General features: G+C 40.9%; 1 protein-coding gene across 1 annotated transcript in view; it reads right to left on the bottom strand.

Annotated features, from left to right (window-relative positions):
* Nucleotides 1-14,079, bottom strand: part of tead1a (TEA domain family member 1a) — a 70,337-nt gene that overhangs the window by 6,888 nt on the left and 49,370 nt on the right. Inside the window, exons 4-9 of the mRNA XM_020604386.1 lie at nt 13,963-14,025; nt 10,037-10,168; nt 9,136-9,185; nt 8,182-8,243; nt 6,349-6,476; nt 4,452-4,625 (exon numbers count right to left, since the gene is read on the bottom strand). Of these exons, the coding sequence (XP_020460042.1) occupies nt 4,452-4,625; nt 6,349-6,476; nt 8,182-8,243; nt 9,136-9,185; nt 10,037-10,168; nt 13,963-14,025 (609 nt within the window). The remainder of the gene's footprint in view (nt 1-4,451; nt 4,626-6,348; nt 6,477-8,181; nt 8,244-9,135; nt 9,186-10,036; nt 10,169-13,962; nt 14,026-14,079) is intronic.

The following is a 14,079-nucleotide window of genomic DNA, read 5'->3' as shown; positions in this document are numbered from 1 at the left end:
TCTTCCTGAAGTCCACTGTCATCTCCACTGTTTTAAGCGTGTTCAGCTCCAGGTTGTTGCGGCTACACCACAGGACCTGCTGCTCAACCTCCCATCTGTAGGCTGACTCGTCACTGTCTCGGATGAGACCAATGACCGTTGTGTCATCTGCAAACTTTAGGAGCTTGACAGAGGGGTCCTTCAAGCTGCAGTCATTGGTGTAGAGTGAAAACAGCAGAGGGGAGAGCACACATCCCTGGGGGGCACCTGTGCTTATTGTCCGGGTGTTGGATGTGGTTTTCCCCAGCCTCACCTGCTGCTTCCTGTCTGTCAGAAAGCTAGTAATCCACTGACAGGTGGGGGCAGGTACAGTGAGCTGGGTCAGATGATGGTGTTGAATGCTGAGCTGAAGTCCACAAAGAGGGCCCATGCATAGGTCCCTGGGGAGTCGAGGTGTTGCAGGATGTAATGCAGTGCCATGTTCACTGCATCGTCCACTGACCTGTTTGCCCAGTAGGCAAACTGCAGGGGTTCTAGCAGGGGCTCTACGATGTCCTTCAGGTGGGACAACACCAATCTCTCAAAGGACTTCATAACTACAGATGTCAGGGCGACAGGTCTGTAGTCATTCAGTCCACTGATGGAGGTTTTCTTGGGGACTGAAATGATGGTGGAGCATTTGAAGCAGGAGGGGACTTCACACAGCTCCAGTGACGTGTTGAAGATAAGTGTGAAGATCACACCATCTGGGCCTGGTGCCTTTCTGATCCTTTGTCTTTTAAAAAGGCCACACACATCCTTTTTCACAGATCATTAGAGGTTGGGGAGCTGGAGGGAAGGGTGGTGATTGTTTTTTGATTTGATTTGATTTGATTTATTCTTTCAAACATGTAACGACAGTCAATATGTCAACACACATAATTTCACACAAATCCACAAATGCATTTTCAATTTGCTTATACCTAGTACCTGCTTGAATGGAGTAGGAAGAAGTCAGACTTATCCAGTCCTACCCCATGACATCATCTTACCATCATTGGTTTGCAAGCAGTATTACTACATAGATCATTTTGTTCTACACCATTCTAGTTATATACTAAAAAATATTACAGACTGTTAACATTCTTACATAATTACATACTTTGGTAATTATCTTCTACATTATTATCTTCTTCTGGTAATTATTGTTGGCGGGGCAGCTGCTGGATCTGAGGTGGGGAGGGTGAGGTGTTGATTGTCAAACCTGCAGTAGAATACGTTCAGGTCGTCTGCAAGTTGACAGTCCTCTACAGCGGAGGGGGATTTCAATCTATGTACAGTATATGATGTTTATACTGACTGACATATTCACACTAAGTCCTAAAATACATTTCTGTGAGTCTGTACAATTTTTGGCATCACAGCGTTTGACATGAACAGCCGACGTGCAGGAGGCTGCTTGTTAGAGGGTTAACAGTAACTGTTCATTGCTGTTCAATTGTTTGCCCCAGACTTATGTTAGCATACACTTGATAGAAAAACGATTAGCATGTACAGGATGCAAATCTGCTTTCTAAAAATACAGAAAGATGTCAGGGTAAAACAATATTCATGTCACTGAAGTTGAAGCTGCAAAGTGTTTTATCAGAATAGTGAACAGAACATGCTGCACCTGGATTACAGGCTGAGAGAAGTGGAGAAGAGCTTGTACTGTTTGTAATGAGTTCTCCAAGGAGCACTGGATGTCTCAGGGCTGAGAACAAACAAACACACACCATATGCTAAACCACCCACGAGTACATTATTTCTACATATTCTACATTCATACAAACTAAAGTTGCAGATTATCAGAAACACACTCTAGTGTGGTAGATCAGGGAGCCTTTTAATAAAATTCAGAGGAGAGGCCTTCTCTACAAGACACACACAGACACAGTTTGTTTTAATGTTGCAAGTACACCTCATCACTTCTACATTTAGCATAAACTGAATGCACTTCGCAGGCCTGCAGGCCTCTGTCCTCACCCACATGATGTTACTGTCTGATAACCTCACGGCTTCATTAAAATTCATCCTGTGTGACACTTTGTTGGTAAACCCAACTTCCAAACATGGATTGTCCAATCATAGCTTAGCAACTGTGACTAGACAAAGCAAGCCTGTCAAGCTTTGCATTTCTCCACATGCTGAGTTGATATACACACGACTTCAGTAAGAGTGATACTCTGCATATAAAGAGGTGGTCCTGCCTTTTTTAGGTTTTCCAAAAAGCACAAGAGTAAAAGTGGAAGGAATGATTGTTAGCATGTCTGGCTAACTAGCTTACAGTATTAAAAAGCAGAGTTACTTCCAAGCCAAGGAGCATTTCATACTATTTTATTCTGTAGGGTTACATAAATGAACTTATACTTATACTGATCAGCCATAACATTATGACCACCTGCCTAATACTGTGTACAAAGGAGTCAGCGCAGCAGTTGGTTGCCACTCATATCTCTCTGTAGTTCACATCTTCTGTGAATCTGTTTGCTTCCATAGTTCTACTGTCAGGAAGAGCACAAATGTGTCAACCAGTGGAAAACCTATGTAAAAGAAGTGAAAACTGTGGTCATGGGGAGTTGGAGATAATATTTTAGACAGGTTCAACAGCCTCACCACTTTAGGTGTGATATCACCACTACAGCCACTTAATGTTTCTCTTCATAGAGACAAAAGTACAGTATTTTTGTTCTTCATCCATTTTAACAAAGGTTCAAACAAAATGGAATCTTTTGAAAAGGACGAATGAAACTTAAAAGTTTATTGTATCATAGATCAACCTCATCATCAGTGAGCCTTGGGCGTTCATGACCCTGTCGCCACATCACTGTATGTCCTTCCTTAGACCAGTTGGTAGGTACTAACTACTGCAGACCAAGAACACCCAACCAGACCTGGAGTCTGGGAGATGCTCCAACCCAGTCATCTCACCATCACAGCTTGGCCCTTGTTAAAGTCACTCAGATCCTTACACTTGCCTGTTTTTCCTGTTTCCAACACGTCGGCTTTGAGGACTAAATGTTCATTTGCTGCTTAATATACCCCAGACTGACTGGTGCCATTGTAATGAGATGATGTTATTCACTTTACCTGTCAGTGGTCTTAATGTTATGGCTGAGCTGTGTATATTTCTACGCACCATCCATTCACACAAACGTTCATATATTCACACACCAGTGACATCACCAGGAGCAACCTGGAGCTCACTGTCTTGCTCAAGGACACTTTGACATGTGAACTGGACAAGCTGTTGATCAAACCGCCAACCCTTTGGTTAGAGGACGACCTGCTCTACCTCCTGAGCCACAGCTGCAAAAAACCTTTCATGATTGCACATTCGCTGTTCAGTATTTCCCCACTGTATAAACTGGGTCTGGATGATGTCAGGTTTAAGGCAAGTCTTAGCAGCTCCGTCCTACTTGTTACTGGATTCGGGGGGTTTATACTCTTGCAGTCGCAGCCAAACTCATTACTAGTAACATTACTAGTAAAAACTGCTACTACTGTAAATCTGACCTCTGTCTTGTGCATCCAAGTAAAATAAGCAGCTAACCAAGATTATGCTGGAATAAAATTTAAGACTGATTTAAAGTTTTTCATCATCATAGTCATCATACCAGGATTAACTAATTCCACACTGCAATGCAAGAACAATGTTGTTTCTGTCTTTTCACATAATAGCATGTATTCATCAAGCATATTTAATAAGTCAACCAGAGACAGCACCTTCTGCAAACTCATGGAGCTAAGGTTAGCGTAATGAGCACATCAAATCTGTCAGCAACAGTCCCCATTTCAGTCTGCAAACTGATGGTCAGTTAGAAAAGAAACAGCTGCTTTTTCTCTTCTTCGGTCTGAAATCAAAAGTTACTGTAAATCTAACTGTAATCTTATGACTGTAAACGGTGTCTACTCAGATACCTGCTTCTCTATGATTATCACTGTCTGCAGTTCTCTGGTGAAAATAAATGACTTAAAAGAGTGATATGTTTCTGGGATTACTGATGCTGAAAGTCCTTTAATGTACTGAAGCACTAACAGGAAAGAGACACACACACACACCCACACACACACAGAGCGACCAGTGAGTCTGGATGTGAGCAGGTGTTCAAACAAAGCAACTGTGCTTTCATCAACCCACCACCTCCAATATCACAAGTGGAAGGGCTGAATACACACACACACATGTGCACACGCCTGTAAGCAGCCTGCAAATGAAGACAGTGTGTAGAAAAACTAGTGAGGTTAAGTGCTGACCCTGCACATGGACAATGAAAATAATTTTCAAAATCTAAATACAACAAAAACGTTGACCAAACAATAAGAAAGACAGCATTTTAGACATTTTCAGACACTATTTGATTCAGTTGGAAATGAAGTTGGCTTGGAGGGGTAATAAAATGAAAATAAACTCCCATGTAAACATGAGGGAGGTTCGGTTTTTGTCTGCTCACCCAGAACTTGATCAGGTAGAAAGCGTTTTGCGGGCCCTTGCTGAACAAGTCCTTAAGGCCACCCTTCTTCTCTGGGAACTTGTCATAGATCTGTCTGATGTCCACACACTCCAGTAGGGGGTCGCTGTAGCTCGGGCTGCTCTGGCTGATGTGCACAAACAGGTGCTTGTTGTACTGAAGAGAGAGAGAAATGTGAATCAGATGAGGCTGGAGGAGAAAAAGTGGAGCTAGATGGGAAATTTCTGAAGCTACACTAGGTCAAGGTCAAAGTTCAAAGTGTTTATTTGTCATATGCACAGTTAGGAAACGTGTTTCCCTGTACAATGAAATTCTTACTTTGCCGTCCATATGAATGCCACAAAATACAAATGAAATATAAAGTGAGATATAAGGTAGATGAGCAATAACACAAATCTAAATAGGCAGTAAAATCACAAATCTAAGGCAGCAAGTGAAGGAAGCAAATAAAAATACAACAAGAACACAATATAACGCAGAGAATACTGTATATGCTACATGGGAGCCGTGGATTGCAAATACTCAGCAGTGAGTGTGCAATTATGCATGTGCAAAATGAGTACAGATGGAATTACGAGGGGGATGCTGAGTCAGCTGTTTAGGAGTCTGATGGCAGGTGAAACCATAGAAAGACAGAAACAACACAGTGAACTGGTATTCACTCCAAAGTCCATTCCACTTTCACCATCTTTATTCTAAATATAAAACAGGTCTTAACTGGATTTTTATTAATGAAAAATAACATTTTGTCTTTTTGCAACCTGGGTATTTTATTATCTGTTTTAGTTTTGACCATCTAGATCAGTTCCAGTAGCATTTTACCAACCTCTAGTGCACAGCTCTAGAGACATGAAGTAGATTATATGTTAGATGATCATCCAGCTTCTGTAAAGGGACACTGCCATGTAATGTGGCACAACATGTTGATAAGCAGGCCTCCTTTTTGTTTATATCCCATGCCCACAGAAAGACACACATTATAAGTACTTTCACACAGGTGATGATACACATTCCTGTCAATAACTGCTCACTATCCCACTAGAAGCCAGCTGGTGGCGGTATTAGGCCAAAGTAAGCAGCGTTGCCCCACCAGGTTTCAAAATACTAAAAGATTGGATTTGAAAATGTTTTATTGAGAAGCAAATGCATTCAACATATGATATGCCGACCACTAAGCCAGGAAAAGCAACACAATGTACTAAAAATCACCAGAGTGGTAAGAAAAATCATGATAAGATATTTATCACATATGTGCAACTGTAATGGACTTTGTCTACCAATAAAGCTAAATGTAAATGTTTCATTGCAATGGAATTACATGAGGTAGATCCTAAGTCAGCTGTTTAGGAGTCTGATGGCAGGTGAAACAACAGAAAGACTGACAGAAACAACACAGTGAACTGGTATTCACTCCAAAGTCCATTCCACTTTTCACCATCATGCTACATGTGGGCACCTTTAATGGCATTTCCTGACCTCCTTCATGTAAAGTACTGTAAATTATGTAGGAAACACGATGTGCTTTGACAAAATCTATGTGTCACTGTACAACTGTTCGAGGTGCTTTTACTGTCCGGAGAGAAAGCAACAAGATGAATGCCGGTTGTCTGTGAGCCCAAGATAGAAAAATGACAGTGAGTCCACAGTGTGGCAGGATGACTGATGGACTCAGCAGACAGACAGATAAAGCTTTACAAAGATTATTCATACTAGGAGACACACAAAGGGCTTTAACACTGTTCTCTGCCGTGGAGTTATCTATCATCTCTGTTTATAGGACAGTAGGGAGTGCTTATTGTAGACTGGTGCTTTCTCTCTGTCCGTGTGTGTGTGTGTGTGTGTGTGTGTGTGTATGTGTGTGAGAGAGAGAGATACTCACTGCCTCCTGGTCCCTCTGTGTCTCAAGGAAGGATGAAAACTCCACCAGCCGTAGTTTGGTGGTGCCGATGGAGCGACCCTGCCACGCTGGCTCTCTGTGTATTTGGGCTGCAGTAGGAGGCTCGTAGCCTAGACGACACACACACACACACACACACACACACATTCTGTTTAACCTCACTACACTCCTCTCATCATGTACAATCATACTATTTAACAGGGGCAGTAGTTGTGCTGTCATTATTCTTCATTGCAACATGTCAAATTTATGGTGTTACTCGAGTCTCATCGACAAAGCCTGAGAGAGGCGAGGGTGCAGCACTGAAAAGCAATTAACAGAAGTAGAATAAAAGGGCTGGCAATGATGAGGACTGAGTGAAATCCCATGGACACTTACTAATAACTCACACCCCATTTTTAAAAAGCTTCTCTCCTACTGTCATTTAGTTTCATGCTATTTGAACTGACAGCTGCCATCATCCACTTGGAGTAAAATTTAGAACCCCTTGATGAATTGTTACAGCTGTTAAAGATCAACAGTGACGGGTTGCATTCTTCATGCCCTGAAAAGTAACTTTTGCTGACACACACTATAGTCAGTCATGGCTGGATTAGCTCACTTGTGAACCCTATGCAAAATGGCCTGTGTGCACCACTGACTGTATAAAAAACTGGACAAACCCACCGTGACATCACCCAATGGTCTTCCGAACAGTGGTTTTGAAGCTCAAGTCTGGCATATTCACTCTGCCTGCTACATCTAATTCATAAATGGGCAAAGAGGTGGAGCGCAAGCGAAGCTCATTGGACAGCTAGCAGCCAGCCACCTATGGCACGACTCTCCTGCCTGTAACTTTCTCTCAATATAATTTAAATGTGCAAGCTATATAAAAATTCACCCCTGCACAGTTGTCATGGAAGAGGAAATTAGCTATAGAGACCCAAACCATTTTTGTACCAGGCTGTAAACATGTTTATTTCTGCAGTGAAGTTGGACATTTTAACATGGCAGTCTATGGGGACAGTTAGGGAGTTTCCCCTTGGAAAGTGAAAGTGATAGTAGTTAGACAAGCCCACTAATGTATGCACATTCCCACTAGTCTCAGCAACCTACTAGTATGCAGTTTGCTAGCATTAGATAATACATTTACAGGTCATGCACACTGAATTCTGTGTTTGTCTCATATAACACAAAGGCAGAGAGCTAGTTAGCATTAGCTGTCTCTCTTTCATGAGACCATATGTTGACGCCAAATTACCAGAGTGTCAAAATTCTCAGCAACAGGTAGCCTGTGGCCACAACAGTTGATACACTAGTTCAGAACATGACACAGAGTAGCACATTTGGAGTTGCTCAAATCGCAGAGGAGGCTAAACAACGGCTGACAACAATGATCCCTGCACCAACTGCCTGTATTAATAATTAGTGTGCACACACACAAATCAAATCCAAAATCAAACAGTGCTAGCAATGCTGGTCTGACCCAACAATTCATCTGTCCTAGAAAATATCAATTTAACTGTGAAAAAATTAAAATAACTGCATTTTCTTCTTCCAGGTACCGGTGATCATAATTTTAACCATACAAAACAGTTTCAGTTAAATAGTTAATTTCAGTTAAATTCGACTGTAGATATTGGAAGAAGTAAGACAAAATGATCTATTACAAATGGTGTAGGAGAAGTCAGACTGACACCTTCTTTTCTCCTTTTAACCTCTTCACAAGACAAACCTCAAGGTGTACCGGAGACCTGGGTGCACAGACAGAGGCAGGAGAGAGGACCGCCTGTCTGCTTTACAGAAAGAAGACAATCGTACTGTGGTCCCTCTCACCTGAGACTGTGGTGGTCCCTGCTGTCTGCACAGAGTAGGCTTGCTGAGAGAACGGCTTGATGCTGAAAGAAAACACAGACGCAGACAGACAGCTAGGACAGTTTTTACAAAGGCAGAAAGAAGGAGACACCCAGCAGAGCCAGTCACACTGTATCTACATTATTCTGTGTCTTGTATGAACAATACCAAGGAGCACTGAGGTCAAGAGCATCTCCGAGTCCAGTAAAAGCTATACCAGCCCCATTTACTACCATTATCATCATCACATGGATATGTAAGAGCAGCTGGCAGTGAAATGAGCTGGGCTCTGAACGTGCAGCACACTGCTAGCCACTGTGTAATCCAAGTTCACCAGCACTGATACTCTGCATATGGTATTCATATATACAATAAATTGCAGAAAAACTGATTCCAGACAAAAATCACATCAATGGTTTCCTAGATATCAACTTGGAGGGTACATTTGATGGTTGATATAGACACTAAAGGAGAATTTATGTGATATTTCTATTGATGGAAATGGGCTCTGTCTATTTACTCCACACTTGGTAGAAAGATGAGTGTATGGGTGAGCAGCAGACATAGATATTTAGAATGTGAGGATACTGTTGTTGTGTCTGATGCTCAGTTTTGAACAAGTGTTGAACATCTGCTGGGATGGGCCATTATCAGGCTGATACCATGTAGTATTATCTATGCATTCAAATGTTAGAAATTAACAATTATCAGCAAAGAGAGAAAGTCTGACATGTTTCCTTTAGCTACTGTACACTAGGTACAACAAAAACACTAACTAGTGCAGTGGCTATCAGGAGCTAATTTTTTGGGTAAACTGAATTTAGTTTACTGACACTACTAGTCGTATACAAAAACCACTAACAATTGTAAGTCTCATATCAAAGCAATAACACATTTCAAAATCAGAAATGAGTGTATAAGGCAAGTGTGACTTACTCTTCTGTGGTGGAGCTGGACTGTCCCCCAGGAATCACCCCCTGCCACAGCTGAAAATAAACACACACATGAATTCAGTGAACCGAGGCATGAATGCAGTACAGCGTGTGTGTGTGTGTATTCCTGCGTGTGCACCAGGACACAAACTGTACAAAAAAATTGCTCCAATTTAAATTAATTAGAGATATCTTGACAAAAGAAGATGCAAAGTTGTTTATGAATGAGATCTGTCCTCATATCACATGCTGCTAGACTAGCTGGTCCCTGAGGAGTCCTAAAGAATTTAGATAAAAACCCAAACTGTTACAATCACATCACGTCATATTTGATCAAAACTATTAATTTGGGACAATTTAGTAAACCACACAGATGATGTGCTACTCTCTGGTCTCACTCCTTCTGTCTGGCTGGAACAAACTCTGACATATGGTAACGGGAAAAGCAAGAGTGCCAGCATGATATTTGATGTGGCTGGTTTTTGTTCTGGGTGTCAGGTGAGGACTGCGCTGTGTGCCTGCCCAGCTCTATGCATGAATCTGTAATGTTACTCTGTTTTGTACAAATTTCTATTGTTGCCTTGTAATTTTTCTAATCTGATTTGCTCTTATTTTTGATATATCCTTTTATCACAGGACTTACTTGGTGATATTTTTTGTAAATTTAGTCTGTCTTAATTTTTAACATCAACCTGCCCAGGGACTACAGAAAAAATCCAGCCTTCTTGGGTAAATCTGACACATTTGCTTTCATTGAATGTTGAAAGATGTGTACTGTCAAATCAAATAAATAAATACAGAAAATTAAATAATTGAAATTATTCATGTTCCTGTATATTTTAAGAGAATAAAAAGAAAGAGAGAGTGTGTGTGTGTGTGTGTGTGTGTGTGTGTGTGTGTGTTACCTGCGTGTTGCCCGGGAAGCTAGCTCGTACTATTCCAGGCAGTAGCTTGCTGTGTATTGCGGTGGCTGAGACGATCTGAGCTGATGACATGGAGGAGATGCTCTGCAGAGCTTTCTCCTTAGCATTTTGGTCCTGCACATCAACAAACAAACACCCATTAACACCATCACCATCATCATAACGAATACACTTCACTCAGCTCATACGGTCCTTGGAGCAGCACGATGAGTCATGAAAAGCAGGAAATAATTGGAATTATCTTGAGTAATGGAATCTAAAATCCTACAGAAAATCAAAGCTGGAGGGGAAAACACATAATTAATGTCAGTATCTAACTGATTGTGATCAGCTTGGTGCCTCCTGCTACTTTATGATTGCACAAATTGACATATCACAATTTGAATAAACTGCTCAGTATGGAGTGACTCGTGTACAAATGTGTAACAATATGGAAAAGAACAGGGCCATAAATCAGTTTTACATAATCACAGTAAGGACATACCTCTACCAATATTTGAGCAAACCTGTGCAAATTACCTTTGTAGTGAAGTCATATTAGATCATTATGATATGCTCGACCTACTGAAAGGAGGCAGTGATCTGTCGTTACGTGTAAATGTAATATTTGCCCCCAGACACAGAGGAGGCGGCGGTAGGTTGTAGTGGCTGACTTTGGTAAAGTTGGAAAGACATTTGCAGATTCTGAGTTTCCAGATCAATAGCGAAATGTTGTTGACACCTTTTGTTTTGTAGACAACGAGCTAAAACCTCATTTCTATCAAAATGAGCCGTCCTCTGCTCCAGACAAATAAAATTGGTCTCAGTATGCAGCGGCTGTGAGACAAGCGAACAGGGATAGTCTACAAAATGCAACACTGAAAAGAGATCAGCCTGCTACAAAACTATTCACTGACTTTAGTCTTACCCAGTGCAGTGTTACCAACATTACTTCTCACAACAGTGGCCGTGCGCTGGTTATACTACAACCCTTAGTTTGGAAAAAATATACAGTATTGTTACCAAAATCACTCATCATTATAGACAGACTAGAAACAGGTGCAGCTTCACTGTTTCAGATGAGGCTCTAATTCAGGGGTGGGGGGCTAAAGGGGTAGGTTTGTCCCTACCAATGTTGAGATCAACCCTATTGCTTTGCAGACAATTAAACTGATTTAATAACCTGGAGAGAATGTCAGTAAACACTGTACATGGACCTTGAGGAGTAAATCAGGAAACTAAACTTTTCAGTTTCAGTGCTTTTGGTGCTGACCCTCTCACCTTCCTGCTGGAAGTCGCTCACCGGGCTCACATTCAATTAAGGTTTGACCTTGCTATACCTTTCACACATATCAGTGTCCGGCCATGTGTGCTCATGTCTAAATCCACTGTTTGGCCTTCCAGTGACATTTTGGACAATATACCATTCTCTGTGTGTGTAGCTTCAGTGAGGGGATGTGAGCGTTTGGCTTGTGTCCTGGGGGAAGTCATAGCAACAGCAGTGGTGGAAAGTGGCAAGCACAAAGCTTGCCACAGAGCTAAATGTGCTTCAGGCAACACAGAATACATCACCAGTACCTCTGGGAATACAGTTATATACTGCAGATTTATAGTAGGCCTGATTGTGAAGGCTTATTTGTGGCATGTGAACTCAACATGAAACACAGAGCAGAGAACAACTGAATGAAATGGAATTAGAGGCTGGGCAATAACTGGAGAATCACTAATTGGCAGCTTCACTCAAGTTAATTGGCACTGAGAGAAGTTTCCCCTCCTAGGGGACATAATATTATAGGAGGTGCCAAGACGGGAGTAATGCTGGATTTTCATATTAAATACTAGGGACATGGGTTCGATAACATCTTTGACCTGAACTCATTTCTTGACAACAACTGATCCATGTGTTTTGGTTTTAATGAGCACTCCAACAGGAGGGAAATATGGCACGTCACAGAATCAGCTAGTTCACAGTATATAGAGCTGAGACATAATAATCAGTTTTTTCTTTTTTCAGTAATCAATTATTCATTAGTTAAGGATGGATCTGGCTTTATTCTGTATTTAACCATTTTGTCAAAAACAAACCAATGTGTTTGTCCCCCTCTCATTTAAGGTTGTAAATGGTATGAGACTTTAAATGTACAACAACCATTTCAAAAAATATCACAGTATTGCACAATTACTTTTATTATTATGATCAGCTACATTGAAAACAGAAGGGTTTTTAGTTAAAGACTTTCTTCAACTGCAAGCGACTGTGACAGTCGAACTGTTGAACTGGATCAAGAAACATATTTGCAGAGTTTGACCCTAAAGAATCAACAGGATTATAATAATAAACAGAAATATGAACAGGATTTAAAAAATAGCAGGTAACTACAACATGTAGTAGAGGACCTTTACTGAAGTGAAAGTACTAATAGGTCTAGCACACTGTAAATGTACTCTGTTACATGTAAGAGTCTGAAAATGTTAGGAAAAAGTAAGTATTAACACAAAGATGCACTTAAAAGTTTTAAAAGTACTCAATGCAGGAAAATGTCTCATATGACTGTTGTACTATTATATATCATTACATTGATATCACTCATGCACTGATATAAAAGTGGGATTTCCCTGTTGCAGGTGATTGAGGTGGAGCTCCGCAGAACTACAGTAATTAATATCCAAATGCAGCTAATGATTTTGTTTACAAACTAATCTGTAGATTTTTTTTCTTCATTGATCAAATGATTGGATTGTAAAAATTCTGAGAAAAGTGAGAAATGCTGCCACAATGCTCTAAACAATTATCAGCATAGCTGCTAATTTACTGTAGGTGCAGGGTCAGTGTGCAGCCACATTGATCCTGCTGTAGTGTAGACCTGGTCAAGTCACAGTGACACTGAAAACAATCACCAACTAGGTTTTTAATTAGATTAGATTAGATATTTTATACTAGTACGTTTGGACTTGGCTACGCTGCACTCTGGTGTGTTGCCACTGTGTTCGCTTTTAAAGAAAACTCCCCAGGCACATACACTCTAGCTTTAATAAGACATTAGATATATATTATGTCACTGACATGACTCAAATAACATGTAATATCAATTTTAATCAACCATCTAACAGTTATTTAATGACAGCAAACATCAATTCAGTCCTTGGTTTGTTTTCGCTCACAGTTCCGACTGCTCTTCTCGGTAAACAAGCACTTCTTTGTTGCTTTACATGAAGTTAATTACAACCAACAGTGAGGAAAGAAAAGGAAAGAGGGAGAGAGGGAGGAGACCCAAAGAGTAAGAGATTAATAGACTGAAAGGAGGGTGGAGAGAGTGTAAGAAGAGGGAGGGGAGAGGAGAGGAACAAATGAATGTATGGATTTGAAAGAATGACAGGAAGAGGAGGAGGAGAACAAGGGAGGGGGTAAAAACCTAAACAGGCCTAATTAGACACCTAGGATACTAGAGTCACTGTGACAGGCATCCATCCAGTCAGAGTGGAAAGTTACCAGCAAGGGACAAACTCTGAATTCAGTTTGCACTTGTGTATTGTGTAGTAGAGCAGAGATAGCTTAGAGCCTCCCATTGCTTCTACAGGCACAGCTCAGTTGTCTTAATTCAGGTGAAATCAGTTGTTTTAAATAGCAATGTTCTAGATTATCATGGTGCTAATTGATGCAATATGTTTGCACTGCATTTTCCAGAGAATAATCTGTTTAGTTCAGTGATATGTTTTTCACTGGGTTTTCTGTTAATGGAGTTTGATTTCTGTACGTGATGCTTTTTATGTCTCTTCAGCCAAGTCTGGTCATCAGTGTTCATTTTTACTATTGTAAAAAGTTCTTTATTCATAAGGCACAGGAAATGGAAAACACAGCACTTCCTGTGCACCAAAGGATTTTTCACAGTAAAGAAAATGTAAATGTTATGGATTACTAAGCCCCTTACCTTTAATTTGGACTGGAACTCCCTAGATTTTCTTCTGGCTAAGACCTGGATATGACTGGATACCTGGAGAGGAGAGGGGGGGAGAGGGGAGGCGAGGGGGAGGGGGGGGGGGCGGAG

Source organism: Monopterus albus, unplaced genomic scaffold, assembly GCF_001952655.1.
Source record: "Monopterus albus unplaced genomic scaffold, M_albus_1.0 scaffold65.1, whole genome shotgun sequence".
NCBI classification, from domain to species: domain Eukaryota; kingdom Metazoa; phylum Chordata; class Actinopteri; order Synbranchiformes; family Synbranchidae; genus Monopterus; species Monopterus albus.
Note: the sequence above shows the minus strand (reverse complement) of the source record. Positions and strands in the feature narration are given on the sequence as shown.